General features: G+C 44.2%; 1 protein-coding gene across 1 annotated transcript in view; it reads right to left on the bottom strand.

Moving 5' to 3' along the window:
- Window positions 1-25,358, bottom strand: part of LOC311100911 (syntaxin-binding protein 4-like) — a gene marked incomplete at both ends in the record, with an annotated part of 105,349 nt that overhangs the window by 66,342 nt on the left and 13,649 nt on the right. The window contains 5 exons of the mRNA XM_084141895.1: window positions 2,266-2,569; window positions 2,905-3,011; window positions 3,238-3,370; window positions 5,842-6,037; window positions 18,985-19,076. Coding sequence (XP_083998021.1) covers window positions 2,266-2,569; window positions 2,905-3,011; window positions 3,238-3,370; window positions 5,842-6,037; window positions 18,985-19,076 — 832 coding nt within the window. The remainder of the gene's footprint in view (window positions 1-2,265; window positions 2,570-2,904; window positions 3,012-3,237; window positions 3,371-5,841; window positions 6,038-18,984; window positions 19,077-25,358) is intronic.

Here is a 25,358-nt window from a genome sequence, read left to right as displayed (position 1 = left end):
TGCGATTATTCGCAAATGGAAGAAACACAAAATAACTGTCAATCTCCCTCGGCCTGGGGCTCCATGCAAGATCTCACCTCGTGGAGTTGCAATGATCATGAGAACGGTGAGGAATCAGCCCAGAACTACACGGGAGGATCTTGTCAATGATCTCAAGGCAGCTGGGACCACAGTCACCAAGAAAACAATTGGTAACACACTACGCCGTGAAGGACTGAAATCCTGCAGTGCCCGCAAGGTCCCCCTGCTCAAGAAAGCACATATACATGCCCGTCTGAAGTTTGCCAATGATTCAGAGGAGAACTGGTTGAAAGTGTTGTGGTCAGATGAGACCAAAATCGAGCTCTTTGGCATCAACTCAACTCGCCGTGTTTGGAGGAGGAGGAATGCTGCCTATGACCCCAAGAACACCATCCCCACCATCAAACATGGAGGTGGAAACATTATGCTTTGGGGGTGTTTTTCTGCTAAGGGGATAGGACAACTTCACCGCATCAAAGGGACGATGGACGGGGCCATGTACCGTCACATCTTGGGTGAGAACCTCCTTCCCTCAGCCAGGGCATTGAAAATGGGTCGTGGATGGGTTTCCAGCATGACAATGACCCAAAACACACGGCCAAGGCAACAAAGGAGTGGCTCAAGAAGAAGCACATTAAGGTCCTGGAGTGGCCTAGCCAGTCTCCAGACCTTAATCCCATAGAAAATCTGTGGAGGGAGCTGAAGGTTCGAGTTGCCAAACATCAGCCTCGAAACCTTAATGACTTGGAGAAGATCTGCAAAGAGGAGTGGAACAAAATCCCTCCTGAGATGTGTGGAAATCTGGTGGCCAACTACAAGAAACGTCTCACCTCTGTGATTGCCAACAAGGGTTTTGCCACCAAGTACTAAGTAATGTTTTGCAGAGGGGTCAAATACTTATTTCCCTCATTAAAATGCAAACCAATTTATAAAATTTTTGACATGCGCTTTTCTGGATTTTTTTTGCTGTTATTCTGTCTCTCACTGTTCAAATAAACCTACCATTAAAATTATAGACTGATCATCTCTTTTTCAGTGGGCAAAATCAGCAGGGGATCAAATACTTTTTTCCCCTCACTGTATATGATCACACCGGTAATAGAGCCGTTGTTGTATTACTTGTGAAGCACAGCTGAGTGAGCATACATTTAAATAATTTGCTTTTTATTTTATTGGGCTGATGGTGCCTGCATCTGATGGTCAGTCTCAGCAGAGGGAGAGAGCAGCAGACTGATGGTCCGCCTCTCAACATCCCTCCGCTCTCCCTTTCCTCCACTGACACTGACCAAAAAGGGACACCGTCTTCCAGCTGATGGCGAAACTCCAGTCGCACAGCATTATTTCTGCCTCATGCACAAATGTATGTTGTTACTCCTATGAACAGAGAAAGTGAACTATTCCTAGATATTAAAAAAGATCCAAGCCACTAATAATAACAACAATGCAAGCCTATAGATACACTTTCCTACTCATTCATTACTGCTGCAGTGCTTGTTGTAGTGCTGAGTGGAAATAGGAAGAACGCGCATTTTATGGCTTATAAAAGTGTTGAATACAAAGTGTTGACAGTGCTGAGTAAGAACTTAAACATGAACTCACTCATAAAAACAGCAGCTCTTTGCTGTATTCGTCTCTAGTCATGGTTTTAAACATTTGAAAAATCTCAACTTTGCTGTAGCTTTATTTAATGCCTGCTATGTTACTGCAGACACGGTCATCTGAGCCATCCGATTGGCCAGCGGTAGGCCTATACTGTACTTGATTTGCTCTCTGGGCCAGCCGGGAAGGCAGAGTTTGTACCTTCAGACACATTAAATCATTCAAAATGGTAACAGTTCGCCTACCCAGCATGCAGTGCAGCTGAATCTGGTGCACCTACCACCAACAGCCCGAGACGAATACAAATAAATAGGAACACAAGGATTTATCGTTGTTGTTTTTTACAGAAATGTTTGGCGATCGACTAGCCGAATGCCTTGGAGATCGACCAGTCGATCGCCCGGTTGGTGACCACAGCTCTTGAAAGTTGAGTGAAGTTCAATCTCGTACTTCTCTATGTGGGATGAGTTCCGGGGAGCTGCGCAGCAGCTTAGAGGGAACATTGCACACAACCACACCAACTATTAATACCAGGAGGAGGAATAACCATATTCACAGAAAACTGTGTGTGTGTGTGTGTGTGTGTGTGTGTGTGTGTGTGTGTGTGTGTGTGTGTGTGTGTGTCCCTGCGGTAGAGTCCCTAACCTGGCTGAGGTTGACAGAAGGCAGGGTCTCGCTGGTGGGGTTGGGGGTGGAGGTGATCTTGGGCACCACCAGGGGAGCTCCAGGGAGGGCTGCAGGGAGCGTGGTTCTCCTGTGCTGGAGCAGTGACTCAGGGGAAGGCAGGGCCCCCAGCACGGCCAGGGTCTCTCTCCTGGTGGGGGGCACTGCGGAAGCTCCGCTGGCTGGGCCCTGGGGGGTGATAGGGCTCTGGGGGCCACTGCTGGAGGAAGCAGAACTGGAGGAAGACCTGTGTGTCATAAATGCTATCTCCACCGTAGGGTCTGGTCTGGAGAAGGACAGACAGAGAAGGAATTGAGAATGGATTGGACTACTTTGAATGTAGTTGATAGGGATATTCCCTACATAGTGCACTATTTTTGACAAGGGCCCATAGGGATCAAGTAAAAGGTAGAGGACTATTGAATAGGGTGCCATTTGAACGCAGTCTAGGTTATAGTTCACACGATTCCTTCAGAGATTGTTCTGGACACATTACAGTAGAGATTGATGTGTTTACTCTTCAACTACTGTCTGTTTATACAGGAACCTTGAAAACAAGATGGTGGACCTCAGGAGGTTTATCCTGTCAATACATATTCAAGTCATACAGGTGCACCCCACCTGAGTTTGGTGCGTGTCAGGACACTTCTAGCCTCCTCATAGGTCACTCCGATTAACGACTCCTTATTAATCGACACCAGCTGGTCTCCTGGCTGTAGTCTACCGTCCTGTCATATAAAACACAAACTAGATCAAGGGTCATGGTTTCATTGTAATATGATAACAATATGCTCAATATCAGTTGAATACAGATAGAGAATATCTTCAGGTCATTAGGCTATAGTTGTTTTATGCCTTAACTAACATCTCACACTTTATTATGTCTTTTACACAAACCCCCTGTGTAACCCCTGACTCCCCCAGTATCGGAAGGTAAACATAGTGACAAGTCACCCTCTGGCAGTCTCCTCCAGGCACTATTTCCTGAATCAACACCATTGGTCCCTCTGCTCGGTTTGTTCCGCCCTTGATGATGAGGCCCAGGCCTGTTCCCTTTGATATGCATATCAACTGAATGATGCTGTCGCTAGGGAGAGGGAGAGGGAGAAGGAGAGAAAGATAATCAGAGAGATAGGGAGGGACACTAGTTCAGACTAACACACCGACTGTGGTCATGGTTATATAAAATAACAGAAATAGGACAGCGTTCTGGTAAATACATTTAAATAGACATATTTTTATTGCCGCGCGAACGTTTGGGCTATGAGCCCTTCTTCAGTGTGCAAGGCAATGGCAATCAATGCCACAACAACAAGCATCATTCTAAATTCCCAGTCAGTATTGGCCCAATCAAGAGATCCCAGCAGAGGGAGCTGTGGGGGAAACATCACAATCAAATAAAGATACTGTATGTAGACACACAATACAATTACATTATGATGTCATTACCTGTTATTATGATGTCATTATCTGTCATTATGATGTCATTACCTAAATGTTTGGCCTATTTATAACCTACTACAAAAAAAAAACAAGAAAAATAACATTCCTCATTGAGGCCTACTGGTGCAAGAGTTTCCAAGCGTCTATCCAATATGTCTCTCTTTGGAGAAGTAGTTTATCCCCATCTCCTCCCCTACATGACGCCTTCACCAATTTAAATGGCCATACAACGTAAGGCACTTAGTTCATTATTACGGCTTTTGAAATGCCTGGCAACAGGGGATTTTTCATCATGGTTGTGAATGGAGCTCTTATGCTCACAAATCCTTATCTTAAGTTCACGTTTGGTCTTACCCACATAATAAAGATTACAGGAACACGTAAGGACATACAACACATTTCGTGTTGCATGTTATTCTACCTCGAACCTTTATCCTCTCACCCCAATGGGGATGGATAAGAGAGTTCACTCTGATCATGGCAGGGAAATTGCCATCAGGCATGATAGTCATGAAAATATATTTTTTTTCTTAGGCAAATCTGACCTTACTAAACAATCCCGTAAATTTGAGGGTCTCTTATAGCAAAATCTCGGGGGGGATTCAAATGCTTTACCAAAGCTGGGGTCACTGTGTAATATGTGGCCACGTCTATTCCTCACATCCTTCATGGACCTTGAAATGTGACTGTAGGTGGACACCAAAGTTGCAGAGGGAGGAGAGGGCCTTTGACGTGGTTTCAATAATGCATTCCGCTCAGTTTGTCTTACTCTCTTAAGGCAATTGTCCAATAATTATTCTTTATACCCTCTTGTTTTGAATCGTTCACATAAATCTTTGGCATGTACATCAAATGATAAATCAGAGTCACAAATGCACCTAATGCGAAAGGAGTTGGCTATACGTTCAACTATCTTTCAATGAAGGTGTATGACAACTGCTGAAATGAAGAAAGGTTCTATCCGGTTTTTTTCTATACACCTCAGTGTGCAAGCCATTGCCATCTTAATAACAGGTAATGACATCATAATGACAGATAATTACATCATAATAACAGGTAATGACATCATAATGTAATTGTATTGTGTGTCTACATATAGTATATTTATTTGATTGTGATGTTTCCCCCACAGCTCCCTCCGCTGGAATCTCTTGATTGGGCCAATACTGACTGGGAATTTAGAATTATGCCCACCTGTGAGGTCTTGTTGTTGTGACATTGACTGCCATTGCCTTGCACGCTGAAGAAGGGCTCATACCCCAAACTTTTGTGCGGCAATACAAATATGAAATTGCTATCCTATTTCTGTTCTTTGAATTATATACACGAGGATCCAGCACCCGATTTAAGTTTATATAAGGCGGAGTTGAGCACGTTGTTTATCTTCTCATGATTAAATAACCACACAGGTTACATTCAGGCTGGCCCTGAGCTAATCGCTCCACCTCTGTGTTTGTCTCTTTCTCTCTGTCTATCACTGTGGGTTTTCTCCTTCCGTCAGAGAGCAATGTGACTTATCAGCATCATGCACACATTCAATATATTTTTGAGTGTTCCACAAGTAGATCTTACACAAAAGGATATCAAGGATAAACCGTAACAACCTATTGGTCTACCAATTCTGACTGTTCTCCACACAGAGGTCTTGGTCACAGAAGGACATCAGGGACATTTAAACTGGACATACAGTACCAGTCAATAGTTTGGACACACCTACTCATTCCAGGGTTTTTCTTTATTTTTACTATTTTCTACATTGTAGAATAATAGTGAAGACATCAAAACTATGAAATAACACATATGGAATCATGTAGTAACCAAAATATTGTTAAACAAATCAAAATATGTTTTATATTTTAGATTCTTCAAAGTAGCCACCCTTTGCCTTGATGACAGCTTTGCACACTCTTGGCATCCTCTCAACCAGCTTCAACTGGAATGCTTTTCCAACAGTCTTGAAGGAGTTCCCACATATGCTGAGCTTTTGACTGGTACTGTATAGATATATATATATATATATGGTTCTTTGGAAGAAAATAAAAAACGTTCTGTATGGATTTTCAATTATATCCCCAGTCCTTCAACTGTCTGGTTCAATTTCTGAATGTCACTTACTTGAAGACGTGCTGTGAAGGGGCTGTGTTGGGGTTCGACGTATAGGGTGGCCCAGTGGTATAGGGGGGTCCAGTGGTATAGTGGGGTCCTGGGGTGTAAGGGGGTCCTGTGACCCCCTCTTTAGGGCCGAGGAGCTGGGTGGTGGGACTGGTAGATCTGGAGGAGGAAGAGGAGGAGGCCGTGTCTGTCTTACCTCCTGAAGAGAGAGAGTGAGCGAGAGATAATTATTATTCATAAATCAACATCCCAATTAGTATTTGGACCAAAATATTTGACAGCGTAATCCTACCAATAGCTCTTTATGCAAGTGAGGTTTGGGGGTCACTCAATAAACTGGACTTTAAAATGTGGGGAAAACATCCAAAGCCTCCAGTATCTACAGTAGGGAAAAAAAGTATTTAGTCAGCCACCAATTGTGCAAGTTCTCCCACTTAAAAAGATGAGAGAGGCCTGTAATTTTCATCATAGGTACACGTCAACTATGACAGACAAAATGAGATTTTTTTTCTCCAGAAAATCACATTGTAGGATTTTTTTATGAATTTATTTGCAAATTATGGTGGAAAATAAGTATTTGGTCAATAACAAAAGTTTCTCAATACTTTGTTATATACCCTTTGTTGGCAATGACACAGGTCAAACGTTTTCTGTAACTCTTCACAAGGTTTTCACACACTGTTGCTGGTATTTTGGCCCATTCCTCCATGCAGATCTCCTCTAGAGCAGTGATGTTTTGGGGCTGTCGCTGGGCAACACGGACTTTCAACTCCCTCCAAAGATTTTCTATGGGGTTGAGATCTGGAGACTGGCTAGGCCACTCCAGGACCTTGAAATGCTTCTTACGAAGCCACTCCTTCGTTGCCCGGGCGGTGTGTTTGGGATCATTGTCATGCTGAAAGACCCAGCCACGTTTCATCTTCAATGCCCTTGCTGATGGAAGGAGGTTTTCACTCAAAATCTCACGATACATGGCCCCATTCATTCTTTCCTTTACACGGATCAGTCGTCCTGGTCTCTTTGCAGAAAAACAGCCCCAAAGCATGATGTTTCCACCCCCATGTTTCACAGTAGGTATGGTGTTCTTTGGATGCAACTCAGCATTCTTTGTTCTCCAAACACGACGAGTTGAGTTTTTACCAAAAAGTTCTATTTTGGTTTCATCTGACCATATGACATTCTCCCAATCCTCTTCTGGATCATCCAAATGCACTCTAGCAAACTTCAGACGGGCCTGGACATGTACTGGCTTAAGCAGGGGAACACGTCTGGCACTGCAGGATTTGAGTCCCTGGCGGCGTAGTGTGTTACTGACGGTAGGCTTTGTTACTTTGGTCCCAGCTCTCTGCAGGTCATTCACTAGGTCCCCCCGTGTGGTTCTGGGATTTTTGCTCACCGTTCTTGTGATCATTTTGACCCCACGGGGTGAGATCTTGCGTGGAGCCCCAGATCGAGGGAGATTATCAGTGGTCTTGTATGTCTTCCATTTCCTAATAATTGCTCCCACAGTTGATTTCTTCAAACCAAGCTGCTTACCTATTGCAGATTCAGTCTTCCCAGCCTGGTGCAGGTCTACAATTTTGTTTCTGGTGTCCTTTGACAGCTCTTTGGTCTTGGCCATAGTGGAGTTTGGAGTGTGACTGTTTGAGGTTGTGGACAGGTGTCTTTTATACTGATAACAAGTTCAAACAGGTGCCATTAATACAGGTAACGAGTGGAGGACAGAGGAGCCTCTTAAAGAAGAAGTTACAGGTCTGTGAGAGCCAGAAATCTTGCTTGTTTGTAGGTGACCAAATACTTATTTTCCACCATAATTTGCAAATAAATTCATAAAAAATCCTACAATGTGATTTCTGGAATTTTTTTCCTCAATTTGTCTGTCATAGTTGATGTGTACCTATGATGAAAATTACAGGCCTCTCTCATCTTTTTAAGTGGGAGAACTTGCACAATTGGTGGCTGACTAAATACTTTTTTTCCCCACTGTATGCTGCAATAGTTTATGTGCCGGGGGGCTAGGGTCAGTCTTTAATATCTGGTGTTATTCTCCTGTCTTATCTGGTGTCCTGTGTGAATTTAAGTATGCTCCCTCTAATTCTCTCTCTCTCTCCCTCCCCTCCCGGAGGACCCGAGCCCTAGGACCATGCCTCAGGACTACCTGGCCTGATGACTCCTGGCTGTCCCCAGTCCACCTGGTCGTGCTGCTGCTCCAGTTTCAACTCTTCTGCATGTGTTTATGGAACCCTGACCTGTTCACCGGACCTGCTGTTTCAACCTCTAAATGCCTGGCTATGAAAAGCCAAGTGACATTTACTCCTGATGCACTGACCTGTTGCAACCTCTACAACCACTGTGATTATTATTTGACCCTGCTGGTCATCTATGAAGGTTTGAACATCTTGGAGAAAAATCTGGCCTTAATGGCCATGTACTGTTATAATCTCCACCCGGCACAGCCAGAAGGGGATTGGCCACCCCTCAGAGCCTGGTTCCTCTCTAGGTTTCTTCCTAGGTTTCTGCCTTTCTATGGAGTTTTTCCTATCCACCGTGCTTCTACATCTGCATTGCTTGCGGTTTGGGGTTTTAGGCTGGGTTTCTGTATAGCACTTTGTGACATCTGTATAGCACTTTCTGCTGATGTAAAAAGGGATTTATAAATACATTTGATTGATTGATTGATTGATTGAAGCCCTACATGCAGAATTATGTCGTAAAATTATACAAGTCCAAAGAAATACACCAACTAATGCATGTAGGGCAGAATTAGGCCACTTTCCAGTGGTAATGAAAATACAATAAAGATCATAAAATGTTTGGCTACACCTAAATTCAAGTCCGAATTCAAGTCTCCATTTTAAAGCACTTCAAACCCAAGAGCTGAGCCCAGAAATGAGCCCTCTCAGTCAGCTGGTGTTGGACCTAACCAACCAAGCGGACACCAGCACTGCTTCAAAAGAAACAAGTCAAATAAACCAATCAAATGACTCATATTTCTGGCCCTAAACAGAGAATATTAATTAGCTGATTATCTCTCTGTCAGAGATATGAAGCAGAGACAGATCCTTACCAAGTACAGGCTGAGTGACCACCAAATGGCAATAGAAACCGGCAAATACATGGCTACCCAAAGAGGAGCGACTACGTGGTCACTGCACGACAGGGGAGGTAGAGACAGTGATGCACTTTCTCCTTTACTGTGAGAAATATTCCTCACCAGGAGATTAATTATTTGCAGAAATTACTACATTTATTCCAAATTTGATCTTATTAAACCCAGAGGAAAAACAAAAAATACTAATGGGCGAAGGAGCGACGGCTCCTCTTGCAGACAACACAGTGCATTCGGAAAGTATTCAGACCCCTTGACTTTTTCCACCTTTTGTTACATTACAGCCTTATTCTAAAATTGATTAAATTGGTTTTTTTCATCATCAATCTACACACAATACCCCATAATGACAAAGCAAAAAACTTTTTTTGTAATTTTTGCAAATGTATAAAAAAAAAAAAAAGGAAATATCACATTTACAATAGTATTCAGACCTTTTGCTATGAGACTCGAAATTGAGGGCTGGTGCATCCTGTTTCCATTGATCATCCTTGAGATGTTTCTACAACTTGTAGTCCACCTGTGGTAAATTCAATTGATTGGACATGATTTGGAAAGGCACACACCTGTCTATATAAGGACCCACAGTTGACAGCGTGTGTCAGAGAAAAAACCAAGCCATGAGGTTGAAGGAATTGTCCATAGAGCTCCGAGACCGGATTGTGTCGAGGCACAGATCTGGGGGAGGGTACCAAAACTCCTCAGTAAAAGGCACATGACAGCCCGCTTGGAGTTTGTCAAAAGGCACCTAAAGGACTCTCAGACCATGAGAAACAAGATTCTCTGGTCTGATGAAACCAAGATTGAACTCCTGAATGCCAAGTGTCACGTCTGGAGGAAACCTGGCACCATCTCTACGGTGAAGCATGGTGGTGGCAGCATCATGCTGTGGGGATGTTTTTCAGCGGCAGGGACTGGGAGACTAGTCAGGATTGAGGGAAAGATGAACGGAGTAAAGTACAGATAAATCCTTGATGAAAACCTGCTCCAGAGCGCTCATGACCTCAGACTGGGGCGAAGGTTCACCTTCCAACAGGACAACGACCCTAAGCACACAGCCAAGACAACGCAGGAGTGGCTTCGGGACAAGTCTCTGAATGTCCTTGAGTGGCCCAGCCAGAGCATGGACTAGAACCGGATCGAACATCTCTGGAGAGACCTGAAAATAGCTGTGCAGCGACGCTCCCCATCCAACCTGACAGAGCTTGAGAGGATCTGCAGAGAAGAATGGGAGAAACTCCCCAAATACAGGTGTGCCAAGCTTGTAGCGTCATACCTAAGAAGACTCGAGGCTGTAATCGCTGCCAAAGGTGCTTCAACAAAGTACTGAGTAAAGGGTCTGAATACTTTCCGAATGCACTGTATGTATTTGCTGGCCATAGCCTGAGGGACACTGAATAATACCATCTGCATAGTAAGCAGTAACTTATTTACTATTATTAGTAGTAGTATTATTAGTAATATTGTGATTATTATTCCAAATAATAGTGGTATGGGTAGTAGGGGTGATGGTAACGGTAGTTTATTTTATATCCAAATTGGTAGTTACAGTCTTGTCCCATCGCTGCAAATCCCGTACGGACTCGGGTGAGGCGAAAGTCGAGAGCAATGAGTCCTCCGAATACGACCCTGCCAAGCCGCACTGCTTCTTGACACACTGCTCGCTTAACCCGGAAGCCAGCCGCACCAATGTCTTAACCCGGAAGCCAGCCGCACCAATGTCTTAACCCGGAAGCCAGGCGCACCAATGTCTTAACCCGGAAGCCAGGCGCACCAATGTCTTAACCCGGAAGCCAGGCGCACCAATGTCTTAACCCGGAAGCCAGGCGCACCAATGTCTTAACCCGGAAGCCAGGCGCACCAATGTCTTAACCCGGAAGCCAGGCGCACCAATGTCTTAACCCGGAAGCCAGGCGCACCAATGTCTTAACCCGGAAGCCAGGCGCACCAATGTCTTAACCCGGAAGCCAGGCGCACCAATGTCTTAACCCGGAAGCCAGGCGCACCAATGTCTTAACCCGGAAGCCAGCCGCACCAATGTCTTAACCCGGAAGCCAGGCGCACCAATGTCTTAACCCGGAAGCCAGGCGCACCAATGTGTCAGAGGAAACACCGTACAGCTGGCGACTGAAGTCAGCGTGCATGCGCCCGGCCCGCCACAAGGAGTCGCTAGAGCGCGATGGGACAAGGACATTCCAGCCGGCCAAACCCTCCCCTAACCCGGACGACGCTTGTGCCAATTGTGCGCCGCCTCATGGGTCTGCCGGTCGCGGCCGGCTGCGACACAGCCCGGGATCGAACCCTGATCTGTAGTGACGCCTCTAGACCGCTGCGTCACACGGGAGGTACCTTTAACGGTAGTAGTTTAATGATGGTAGTGATGGTGGTAGTAGTAGTAATGATTATGGTAGTACTGATGTAATGGTGAGGATGACAGTTAGTTAGTAGGTAGAGATATTAGAGGTAGAAATGCTACTAGTGGTGATGATAGTAGTAGGAATAGTTGTAGTATAAGTGTTAATAATAGTGGTGGTAGCATTCGTTTTGGTAGTAATAATAGTAGCATGTTCATTGTTTAGACTTTTGTTGTCCCTATTCTATTTCTACTATTGACTGTTACCATTTTATTATTATTATTTACTACCATTTTATATTATTATTATTCATTATTTTATCACAATGTATATTGTATACATTGTTGCTTTGGCAATATTGACACAATGTTTTTCATGCCAATAAAGCAGCCTGACTTTGAGAGAGAGCGATGGAGAGAGCGAGAGAGAAGGAGGGGGCAGAGAGAGAGAGCGAAATGAGAGAGAGAGAGGGGGAGGGCAGAGAGAAAGGGGGGCAGAGAGAGAGAGGGATGGCAGACAGAGGGAGCGATAGAGAGGGAGAGAGAGAGAGATGGAGGGCGGAGAGAGAGAGATGGAGGGCAGAGAGGGGGGGCAGAGAGCGAGAGGGGGGCAGAGAGAGAGAGATGGAGAGAGAGGGGGAGGTCAGAGAGAAAGGGGGGCAGAGAGAGAGAGGGAGGGCAGAGAGAGAGAGGGAGCGATAGAGAGGGGGAGAGAGAGAGGGGGAGGGCAGAGAGATAGGGGGGCAGAGATAGAGAGGGAGGGCAGAGAGAGAGAGAGAGAGAGAGAGAGAGAGAGAGAGAGAGAGAGAGAGAGAGAGAGAGAGAGAGAGAGAGATGGAGGGCGGAGAGAGAGATGGAGGGCAGAGAGAGCGGGGGGGGGCAGAGAGAGTGGGGGGGGGGCAGAGAGAGCGGGCAGAGAGAGAGAGATGGAGAGAGAGGGGGAGGGCAGAGAGAGAGAGGGAGCGATAGAGAGGAGAGAGAGAGAGAGCGAGAGAGAGAGAGAGAGAGAGAGAGATGGAGGGCGGAGAGAGAGAGAGGGGGGGCAGAGAGCGAGAGGGGGGGCAGAGAGCGAGAGGGGGGCAGAGAGAGATAGAGAGTGAGATGGGAGAGAGAGAGAGGGGGCCGAGAGAGAGGGGCAGAGAGATGAGATTTAGAGCGAGATGGGGGGCAGAGAGAAAGGGGGGAGGGAGCGAGAGGGATAGAGAGACAGACAAACAAAGGGTTTGTTACTTCCTATTGATTACAGACATAAATATAGGAGTTATTAATGAAGCTCTCAGCTGGGAGTATCATTACGATGTTTAGAAATAGCTCTTTCTATTAACATAGAGAAAAACCTACACACACACTTTAGCCACATTGTTCCCCATATTTTCATTGACGTCAAGTCTATTATATATGCATATCTTAAGCTAGGATTCAGAGCTCATTTATTTGAAATAATGGCATGTTGGATTTGAGTGGCGGTGACAGGATGTTACAAGAGGGAGGTGGATGGTGAGAGAAGGTGGGCTAGCACTCAGCTGGAGGTGAAACACATGGTGAATATGGATGAGAATTAGGAGTGTGAAAGGGAATACGGATGAGAATTAGAAGGTGTGAAAGGAAATATGGATGAGAATTAGAAGGAGTGTGAAAGGGAATACTGATGAGAATTAGAAGGAGTGTGAAAGGGAATACGGATGAGAATTAGAAGGTGTGAAAGGAAATATGGATGAGAATTAGAAGGAGTGTGAATAGTATAGTTTCTGTATAGCACTTTGTGACATCTGTATAGCACTTTCTGCTGATGTAAAAAGGGATTTATAAATACATTTGATTGATTGATTGATTGATTGAAGCCCTACATGCAGAATTATGTCGTAAAATTATACAAGTCCAAAGAAATACACCAACTAATGCATGTAGGGCAGAATTAGGCCACTTTCCAGTGGTAATGAAAATACAATAAAGATCATAAAATGTTTGGCTACACCTAAATTCAAGTCCGAATTCAAGTCTCCATTTTAAAGCACTTCAAACCCAAGAGCTGAGCCTAGAAATGAGCCCTCTCAGTCAGCTGATGTTGGACCTAACCAACCAAGCGGACACCAGCACTGCTTCAAAAGAAACAAGTCAAATAAACCAATCAAATGACTCATATTTCTGGCCCTAAACAGAGAATATTAATTAGCTGATTATCTCTCTGTCAGAGATATGAAGCAGAAACAGATCCTTACCAAGTACAGGCTGAGTGACCACCAAATGGCAATAGAAACCGGCAAATACATGGCTACCCAAAGAGGAGCGACTACGTGGTCACTGCACGACAGGGGAGGTAGAGACAGTGATGCACTTTCTCCTTTACTGTGAGAAATATTCCTCACCAGGAGATTAATTATTTGCAGAAATTACTACATTTATTCCAAATTTGATCTTATTAAACCCAGAGGAAAAACAAAAAATACTAATGGGCGAAGGAGCGACGGCTCCTCTTGCAGACAACACAGTGCATTCGGAAAGTATTCAGACCCCTTGACTTTCTCCACCTTTTGTTACATTACAGCCTTATTCTAAAATTGATTAAATTGGTTTTTTTCATCATCAATCTACACACAATACCCCATAATGACAAAGCAAAAAACTTTTTTTGTAATTTTTGCAAATGTATAAAAAAAAAAAACAGGAAATATCACATTTACAATAGTATTCAGACCTTTTGCTATGAGACTCGAAATTGAGGGCTGGTGCATCCTGTTTCCATTGATCATCCTTGAGATGTTTCTACAACTTGTAGTCCACCTGTGGTAAATTAAATTGATTGGACATGATTTGGAAAGGCACACACCTGTCTATATAAGGACCCACTGTTGACAGCGTGTGTCAGAGCAAAAACCAAGCCATGAGGTTGAAGGAATTGTCCATAGAGCTCCGAGACCGGATTGTGTCGAGGCACAGATCTGGGGGAGGGTACCAAAACTCCTCAGTAAAAGGCACATGACAGCCCGCTTGGAGTTTGTCAAAAGGCACCTAAAGGACTCTCAGACCATGAGAAACAAGATTCTCTGGTCTGATGAAACCAAGATTGAACTCCTGAATGCCAAGTGTCACGTCTGGAGGAAACCTGGCACCATCTCTACGGTGAAGCATGGTCACCACCAGCAGCATCATGCTGTGGGGATGTTTTTCAGCAGCAGGGACTGGGAGACTAGTCAGGATCGAGGGAAAGATGAACGGAGTAAAGTACAGATAAATCCTTGATGAAAACCTGCTCCAGAGCGCTCAGGACCTCAGACTGGGGTGAAGGTTCACCATCCAACAGGACAATGACCCTAAGCACACAGCCAAGACAACGCAGGAGTGGCTTCGGGACAAGTCTCTGAATGTCCTTGAGTGGCCCAGCCAGAGCATGGACTAGAACCGGATCGAACATCTCTGGAGAGACCTGAAAATAGCTGTGCAGCGACGCTCCCCATCCAACCTGACAGAGCTTGAGAGGATCTGCAGAGAAGAATGGGAGAAACTCCCCAAATACAGGTGTGCCAAGCTTGTAGCGTCATACCTAAGAAGACTCGAGGCTGTAATCGCTGCCAAAGGTGCTTCAACAAAGTACTGAGTAAAGGGTCTGAATACTTTCCGAATGCACTGTATGTATTTGCTGGCCATAGCCTGAGGGACACTGAATAATACCATCTGCATAGTAAGCAGTAACTTATTTACTATTATTAGTAGTAGTATTATTAGTAATAGTGTGATTATTATTCCAAATAATAGTGGTATGGGTAGTAGGGGTGATGGTAACGGTAGTTTATTTTATATCCAAATTGGTAGTTACAGTCTTGTCCCATCGCTGCAAATCCCGTACGGACTCGGGAGAGGCGAAAGTCGAGAGCCATGAGTCCTCCGAATAAGACCCTGCCAAGCCGCACTGCTTCTTGACACACTGCTCGCTTAACCCGGAAGCCAGCCGCACCAATGTCTTAACCCGGAAGCCAGCCGCACCAATGTCTTAACCCGGAAGCCAGGCGCACCAATGTCTTAACCCGGAAGCCAGGCGCACCAATGTCTTAACCCGGAAGCCAGGCGCACCAATGTCTTAACCCGGAAGCCAGGCGCACCAATGTCTTAACCCGGAAGCCAGGCGCACCAATGTCTTAACCCGGAAGCCAGGCGCACCAATGTCTTAACCCGGAAGCCAGGCGCACCAATGTGACAGAGGAAACACCGTACAGCTGGCGACTGAAGTCAGCGTGCATGCGCCCGGCCCGCCACAAGGAGTCGCTAGAGCGCGATGGGACAAGGACATTCCAGCCGGCCAAACCCTCCCCTAACCCGGACGACGCTTGTGCCAATTGTGCGCCGCCTCATGGGTCTGCCGGTCGCGCCGGCTGCGACACAGCCCGGGATCGAACCCTGATCTGTAGTGACGCCTCTAGACCGCTGCGTCACACGGGAGGTACCTTTAACGGTAGTAGTTTAATTATGGTAGTGATGGTGGTAGTAGTAGTAATGATTATGGTAGTTGTAGTACTGATGTAATGGTGAGGATGACAGTTAGTTAGTAGGTAGAGATATTAGAGGTAGAAATGCTACTAGTGGTGATGGTAGCAGTAGGGATAGTTGTAGTATAAGTGTTAATAATAGTGGTGGTAGCATTCGTTTTGGTAGTAATAATAGTAGCATGTTCATTTTCCATGTTTAGACTTTTGTTGTCCCTATTCTATTTCTACTATTGACTGTTACCATTTTATTATTATTATTTACTACCATTTTATATTATTATTATTCATTATTTTATCACAATGTATATTGTATACATTGTTGCTTTGGCAATATTGACACAATGTTTTTCATGCCAATAAAGCAGCCTGAATTTGAGAGAGAGCGATGGAGAGAGCGAGAGAGGAGGAGGGGGCAGAGAGAGAGAGCGAAATGAGAGAGAGAGAGGGGGAGGGCAGAGAGAAAGGGGGGCAGAGAGAGAGAGGGATGGCAGACAGAGGGAGCGATAGAGAGGGAGAGAGAGAGATGGAGGGTGGAGAGACAGAGATGGAGGGCAGAGAGGGGGGGCAGAGAGTGAGAGGGGGGCAGAGAGAGAGAGAGAGAGAGATGGAGAGAGAGGGGAGGTCAGAGAGAAAGGGGGCAGAGAGAGAGGGAGGGCAGAGAGAGAGAGGGAGCGATAGAGAGGGAGAGAGAGAGAGGGGGAGGGCAGAGAGAAAGGGGGGCAGAGATAGAGAGGGAGGGCAGAGAGAGAGAGAGAGAGAGAGAGAGAGAGAGAGAGAGAGAGAGAGGGAGAGAGAGAGAGAGAGAGAGAGAGAGAGAGAGAGAGAGAGAGAGAGAGAGAGAGATGGAGGGCGGAGAGAGAGATGGAGGGCAGAGAGAGGGGGGGCAGAGAGAGCGGGGGGGGCAGAGAGAGAGAGATGGAGAGAGAGGGGGAGGGCAGAGAGAGAGAGGGAGCGATAGAGAGGGAGAGAGAGAGAGAGCGAGAGAGAGAGAGAGAGAGAGAGGGGGAGGGCAGAGAGAGAGAGGGAGCGATAGAGAGGGAGAGAGAGAGAGAGCGAGAGAGAGAGAGAGAGAGAGAGATGGAGGGCGGAGAGAGAGAGAGGGGGGGCAGAGAGCGAGAGGGGGGGCAGAGAGAGAGGGGGGCAGAGAGAGAGAGAGAGATAGAGAGTGAGATGGGAGAGAGAGAGGGGGGGCCGAGAGAGAGGGGCAGAAAGAGAGAGATTTAGAGCGAGATGGGGGGCAGAGAGAAAGGGGGGAGGGAGCGAGAGGGATAGAGAGACAGACAAACAAAGGGTTTGTTACTTCCTATTGATTACAGACATAAATATAGGAGTTATTAATGAAGCTCTCAGCTGGGAGTATCATTACGATGTTTAGAAATAGCTCTTTCTATTAACATAGAGAAAAACCTACACACACACTTTAGCCACATTGTTCCCCATATTTTCATTGACGTCAAGTCTATTATATATGCATATCTTAAGCTAGGATTCAGAGCTCATTTATTTGAAATAATGGCATGTTGGATTTGAGTGGCGGTGACAGGATGTTACAAGAGGGAGGTGGATGGTGAGAGAAGGTGGGCTAGCACTCAGCTGGAGGTGAAACACATGGTGAATATGGATGAGAATTAGGAGTGTGAAAGGGAATACGGATGAGAATTAGAAGGAGTGTGAAAGGGAATACGGATGAGAATTAGAAGGTGTGAAAGGAAATATGGATGAGAATTAGAAGGAGTGTGAAAGGGAATACGGATGAGAATTAGAAGGAGTGTGAAAGGGAATACTGATGAGAATTAGAAGGAGTGTGAAAGGGAATACTGATGAGAATTAGAAGGAGTGTGAAAGGAAATATGGATGAGAATTAGAAGGAGTGTGAAAGGGAATACGGATGAGAATTAGAAGGAGTGTGAAAGGGAATACTGATGAGAATTAGAAGGTGTGAAAGGAAATATGGATGAGAATTAGAAGGAGTGTGAAAGAGAATATGGATGAGAATTAGAAGGTGTGAAAGGAAATATGGATGAGAATTAGAAGGAGTGTGAAAGGGAATACTGATGAGAATTAGAAGGTGTGAAAGGAAATATGGATGAGAATTAGAAGGGGTGTGAAAGGGAATACTGATGAGAATTAGAAGGTGTGAAAGGAAATATGGATGAGAATTAGAAGGAGTGTGAAAGGGAATACGGATGAGAATTAGAAGGAGTGTGAATGGGAATACTTATGATAATTAGAAGGAGTGTGAAAGGGAATACTGATGAGAATTAGAAGGAGTGTGAAAGGGAATACGGATGAGAATTAGAAGGTGTGAAAGGGAATACGGATGAGAATTAGAAGGTGTGAAAGGAAATATGGATGAGAATTAGAAGGAGTGTGAAAGGGAATACTGATGAGAATTAGAAGGTGTGAAAGGAAATATGGATGAGAATTAGAAGGAGTGTGAAAGGGAATACTGATGAGAATTAGAAGGTGTGAAAGGAAATATGGATGAGAATTAGAAGGAGTGTGAAAGAGAATATGGATGAGAATTAGAAGGTGTGAAAGGAAATATGGATGATAATTAGAAGGAGTGTGAAAGGGAATACTGATGAGAATTAGAAGGTGTGAAAGGAAATATGGATGAGAATTAGAAGGAGTGTGAAAGGGAATACTGATGAGAATTAGAAGGAGTGTGAAAGGGAATACTGATGAGAATTAGAAGGAGTGTGAAAGGGAATACTGATGAGAATTAGAAGGAGTGTGAAAGGGAAAGTAGGAAGGTAGTGGTTAATAGACTATAGCGTTAGCTACATGAAGTTGAGGAGGGGAAGGGGGGATAACCAGGTCCTAGGTACAGTGGGACAGCCCTGGTCAAAAGTGGTGCACTATACAGGTGGTCCTGTTGTGGGTTCGTTTCCCATGGGGGGCCAGTATTAAAAAAAAATGTATTCACTAACTGTAAGTCGCTCTGGATAAGAGCGTCTGCTAAATGACTAAAATGTAAATGTAAATGTCCTCTGTAGCTCAGCTGGTAGAGCACGGCGCTTGTAATGCCAAGGTAGTGGGTTCGATCCCCGGGACCACCCATACACAAAAAATGTATGCACGCATGACTGTAAGTCGCTTTGGATAAAAGCGTCTGCTAAATGGCATATTATTATTATTATTATTTATACAGGGAACAGGATGCCATTTGGGACGCAAAGGTCCTAGGTACAGAAACTCACCTGTAGAGAGCTGTGTAGGGGAGACCCTCCCTGAGCTTCCTTTAAAACTGCTGTGGGAGCCATACTTATTCATCAACTCTATGAACTCCCGCCTGGAAGACAGACAGACACACAGACACACACACACACACAGTCAACTTCCCCAGAGAAACAGTAGAGCTCTGTCTCCCTCCCATGGTCACAGACACACATTGATTCCTAGTGACATCTGACAGGAGCAGAACCATTAAACGTGGCTTCTTTGTTAGTGGTTGAGATTAGGATTATCTGAGCTAGATCAGATCAGGATGCTAATCCGGTTTAATCTCGAGGTAAAGAGTCTACTGTGTTATGTGTTCAGGTAAAGAGTCCTAAGTATGTCTTGGAAAGAAGGATTGACCTCTTGACCCCAACTGTCTGGTCTGGGATTCAGTCTGCCATTTATAGCAGGAGTGTGGGGTGCTAAGAGGTATCTAAAAAATGAACATGTCCATAACAGAGCAGCACGTTACTTTTTAGGTGTCCACAAGTTTGCACCTATACTTGCAATAACTGGGGAGATGGGCTGGAAACCCTGTGAGGTGAGATGGAAGGCGTGTATGGTGAGACTTTGGAATAGAATGTTGGATATGCCAACTGCCAGAATAGCTAGTAACGTTTTTCAATGGGATCTATCCATAGGGGGAGCCTGGGCAACTGAAATGTCTGACCTTCTTCAACAGTCTGACTGTGAACATCTGTACGAAATAGTAAAAACAACTGTTGATGCAATATGAAAAAAAATGGGGAGGAGATTAATCATAAACCCAAATTGAGAACCTTTTGTTTGATTAAGGGCGAATTCGTGTGTGACAGATATATTATGTATAACCTACCTAAACGCGAGAGATCGCCATGTGCACAGGTAAGATCAGGGATATTGCCTCTGTGTATTGAAACAGGTCGGTATTGTGGTGAAATGGAAGAGGAAAGACTATGTAACTATTGTGACCTGGAAGAAATAGAGAATGAAACTCATTTTATCCTCTATTTCCCTTTCTACCACGATATACGCTTGCTCTTATTGCAGAAAGCACACCAGATATACCCTGGCATTATGTGGCTGAGCGATGAGGAGAAACTGAAATGTTTTTTTTGTCCATTGTGTATTTCCGTTTACGCAATATTTAGATAAAGCCTGGAATAAAAGAAAAAGGGCCACTTATAATTAAATTGTAAAGATATTTAGCTTCTATGTGGTAAATGTTACGTGTGTATATAGATTGTGTATAGGCTTGTCCCCCACATGAATATTCTCTTTGTGCCAGTCTGGGTTCAAATTCTTCTGTTTCATTTTTCTGTGTTTAATTATCTGTATATGTTATGTATGTGAATATATACAGTGTGTATGTATGTACAGTTGAGGTCGGAAGTTTACATACACCTTAGTAAATACATTTAAACTCAGTTTTTCACAATTCCTGACATTTGATCCTAGTAGAAATTCCCAGTCTTAGGTCAGTTAGGATCACCACTTTATTTTAAGAATGTGAAATGTCAGAATAATAGTAGAGAGAATGATTTATTTCAGCTTTAATTTCTTTCATCACATTCCCAGTGGGTCAGAAGTTTACATACACTCAATTAGTATTTGGTAGCATTGCCTTTAAATTGTTTAACTTGGGTCAAACGTTTCGGGTAGCCTTCCACAAGCTTCCCACAATACGTTGGGTGAATTTTGGCCCATTCCTCCTGACAGAGCTAGTGTAACTGAGTCAGGTTTGTAGGCCTCCTTGCTCGCACACGCTTTTTCAGTTCTGCCTACAGATTTTCTATAGGATTGAGGTCAGGGCTTTGTGATGGCCACTCCAATACCTTGACTTAGTTGTCCTAAAGACTTTTTGCCACAACTTTGGAAGTATGTTTGGGGTCATTGTCCATTTGGAAGACCGCTTTGCGACCAAACTTTAACTTCCTGACTGATGTCTTGAGATGTTGCTTCAATATATCCACAATTTTCCTTCCTTATGATGCCATCTATTTTGTGAAGTGCACCAGTCCCATCTGCAGCAAAGCACCCCCACAGCATGATGCTGCCACCCCTGTCCTTCACGGTTGGGATGGTGTTGTTAGGCTTCCTCCAAAAATAACGATGGTCATTATGGCCAAACAGTTCTATTTTTGTTTCATCAGACCAGAGGACATTTCTCAAAAAAGTGCAGTTGCAAACCAAAGTCTAGCATTTTTATAGCGGTTTTGGAGCAGTGGCTAATTCCTTGCTGAGCGGCCTTTCAGGTTATGTCGATATAGGACTTGTTTTACTGTGGATATAGATACTTTGTACCTGTTTCCTCCAGCATCTTCACAAGGTCATTTTCCTGTTGTTCTGGGATTGATTTGCACTTTTCGCACCAAAGTATGTTCATCTCTAGGAGACAGAACGCGTCTCCTTCCTGAGCGGTATGATGGCTGCATGGTCCCATGGTGTTTATACTTGCGTACTATTGATTGTACAGATGAACGTGGTACCTGCAGGCGTTTGGAAATTGCTCCCAATGATGAACCAGACTTGTGGAGGTCTACAAAAGAAATGTCTGAGGTCTTGGCTGATTTATTTTGATTTTCCCATGATGTCAAACAAAGAGGCACTGAGTTTGAAGGTAGGCCTTGAAATACATCCACAGGTACACCTCCAATTGACTCAAATGATGTAAATTAGCCTATCAGAAGCTTCTAAAGCCATGACATCATTTTCTGGAATTTTCCAAGCTGTTTAAAGGCATAGTCAACTTAGTGTATGTAAACGTCTGACCAACTAGAATTGTTATACAGTGAAATATAAGTGAAATAATTTGTCTGTAAACAATTGTTGGGAAAATTACTTGTGTCATGCACAAAGTAGATGTCCTAACCGACTTGCCCAAACTATAGTTTGTTAACAAGAAATGTGTGGTTGAAAAACAAGTTTTAATGACTCCAACCTAAGTATAAGTAAACTTCCGACTTCAACTGTATGTATGTATGTATGTACACTACCAGTCAAAAGTTTGGACACATCTACTCATTCAAGGGTTTTTCTTTATTTTTACTATTTTTTACATTGTAGAATAATAGTGAAGACATCAAAACTATGAAATAACACATATGGAATCATGTAGTAACCAAAAAAGTGTTAAACAAATCAAAATATATATTATTCAAATAGACACCCTTTGCCTTGATGACAGCTTTGCACACTCTTGGCATTCTCTCAACCAGCTTCATGAGGGAGTCACCTGGAATGCATTTCAATTAACAGGTGTGCCTTCTTAAAAGTTAATTTATGGAATGTATTTCCTTCTTAATGCGTTTGAGCCAGTCAGTTGTGTTGTGACAAGGGAGGGGAGTATACAGAAGATAGCCCTATTTGGTAAAAGACTAACTCCATATTACGGCAAGAACAGCTCAAATAAGCAAAGAGATACGACTGTCCATCATGACTTTAAGACATGAAGGTCAGTCAATACTGAACATTTCATGAACTTTGAAAGTTTCAAGTGCAGTCACAAAAACCATCAAGCGCTATGATGAAACTGGCTCTCATGAGGACTGCCACAGGAATGGAAGACCCAGAGGATAAGTTCACTAGTTACCAGCCTCCGAAATTGCAGCCTAAATAAATGCTTCACAGGTCAAGTAACAGACACATCTCAACATCAACTGTTCAGAGGGGACTGTGTGAATCAGGCCTTCATGGTCGAATTGCTGCTAAGAAACCACTACTAAAGGACACCAATAAGAAGAAGAGACCTGCTTGGGCCAAGAAACACAAGCAATTGACATTAGACCGGTGGAAATGTGTCCTTTGGTCTGGAGTCCAAATTGGAAATGTTTGGTTCAAACCGCCGTGTCTTTGTGAGATGCGGTTTGGGTGAACGGATGATCTCCGCACGTGTAGTTCCCACCGTAAAGCATGGAAGAGGAGGTGTTACGGTGTGGGGGTGCTTTGCTGGAGAAAAGGGCTGTGAATAATTTAGTATTCAAGGAACACTTAACCAGCATGAATAACACAGCATTCTGCAGTGATACGCCATCCCATCTGGTTTGGGCTTAGTGAGACTATAATTTGGTTTTCAACAGGACAATGACCCAACACACCTCCAGGCTGTGTAAGGGCTATTTCACCAAGAAGGAGAGTGATGGAGTGCTGCATCAGATGACCTGGCCTCCACAATCACCCGACCTCAACCCAATTGAGATGGTTTGGGATGAGTCGGACGGCAGAGTGAAGGAAAAGCAGCCAACAAGTGCTCAGCATACAGTGAGGGGAAAAATTATTTGATCCCCTGCTGATTTTGTACGTTTGCCCACTGACAAAGAAATGATCAGTCTATCATTTTAATGGTAGGTTTATTTGAACAGTGAGAGACAGAATAACAACAAAAAAATCCAGAAAAATGCATGTCAAAAATGTTATAAATTTATTTGCATTTTAATGAGGGAAATAAGTATTTGACCCCCTCTCAATCAGAAAGATTTCTGGGTCCCAGGTGTCTTTTATACAGGTAACGAGCTGAGATTAGGAGCACACTCTTAAAGGGAGTGCTCCTAATCTCAGCTTGTTACCTGTATAAAAGACACCTGTCCACAGGTAGCTTAGTGGTTAAGAGCGTTGTACCAGTAACCAAAAGGTCGCTGGTTCTAATCCCCAAGCCGACTAGGTGAAAAATCTGTCGATGTGCCCTTGAGCAAGGCACTTAACCCTAATTGCTCCTGTAAGTCGCTCTGGATAAGAGCGTCTGCTAAATGCCCAATTTATATTATTAATTTAGAAGCAATCAATCAATCAGATTCCAAACTCTCCACCATGGCCAAGACCAAAGAGCTCTCCAGGGATGTCAGGGACAAGATTGCAGACCTACACAAGGCTGGAATGGGCTACAAGACCATCGCCAAGCAGCTTGGTGAGAAGGTGACAACAGTTGGTGCGATTATCCACAAATGTAAGAAACAAAATAATTGTCAATCTCCCTCGACCTGGGGCTCCATGCAAGATCTCACCTCGTGGAGTTGCAATGATCATGAGAACGGTGATGAATCAGCCCAGAACTACACGGGAGGATCTTGTCAATGATCTCAAGGCAGCTGGGACCATAGTCACCAAGAAAACAATTGGTAACACACTACGCTGTGAAGGACTGAAATCCTGCAGTGCCCGCAAGGTCCATCTGCTCAAGAAAGCACATATACAGGGCCGTCTGAAGTTTGCCAATGAACATCTGAATGATTCAGAGGAGAACTGGGTAAAAGTGTTGTGGTCAGATGAGACCAAAATCGAGCTCTTTGGCATCAATTCAACTTGCCGTGTTTGGAGGAGGAGGAATGCTGCCTATGACCCCAAGAACACCATCCCCACCGTCAAACATGGAGGTGGAAACATTATGCTTTGGGGGTGTTTTTCTGCTAAGGGGACAGGACAACTTCATCGCATCAAAGGGACGATGGACGGGGCCATGTACCGTCAAATCTTGGGTGAGAACCTCCTTCCCTCAGCCAGGGCATTGAAAATGGGTCGTAGATGGGTATTCCAGCATGACAATGACCCAAAACACACGGCCAAGGCCACAAAGGAGTGGCTCAAGAAGAAGCACATTAAGGTCCTGGAGTGGCCTAGCCAGTCTCCAGACCTTAATCCCATAGAAAATCTGTGGAGGGAGCTGAAGGTTCGAGTTGCCAAACGTCAGCCTCGAAACCTTAATGACTTGGAGAAGATCTGCAAAGAGGAGTGGAACAAAATCCCTCCTGAGATGTGTGCAAATCTGGTGGCCAACTACAAGAAACGTCTGACCTCTGTGATTGCCAACAAGGGTTTTGCCATCAAGTACTAAGTCATGTTTTGCAGAGGGGTCAAATACTTATTTCCCTCATTAAAATGCAAATCAATTGATAACATTTTTGACATTTGTTTTTCTGGATTTTTTTGTTGTTATTCTGTCTCTCACTGTTCAAATAAACCTACCATTAAAATTATAGACTGATCATGACTTTGTCAGTGGGCAAACGTACAAAATCAGCAGGGGATCAAATACTTTTTTCCCCCACTGTATGTGGGAACTCCTTCAAGACTGTTGGAAAAGCATTCCAGGTGAAGCTGGTTGAGAGAATGCCAAGAGTGTGCAAAGCTGTCATAAAGGCAAAGGGTGGCTATTTGAAGAATCTCAAATATAAAATATATTTTGATTTGTTTAACACTTTTTTGGTTACTACATGATTCCATTTGTGTTATTTCATAGTTGTGATGTCTTCACTATTATTCTACAATGTAAAACATTTTAAAAATAAAGAAAAACCCTTGAATGAGTAGGTGTGTCCAAACTTTTGGGCCCAATAGAAGTGAATGGTAAATAATGTAGTGTCAAATTGGAGTCACTTTTATT

This window comes from Coregonus lavaretus, assembly GCF_964263955.1.
Source record: "Coregonus lavaretus genome assembly, chromosome: 25".
Lineage (NCBI taxonomy): Eukaryota > Metazoa > Chordata > Actinopteri > Salmoniformes > Salmonidae > Coregonus > Coregonus lavaretus.
Note: the sequence above shows the minus strand (reverse complement) of the source record. Positions and strands in the feature narration are given on the sequence as shown.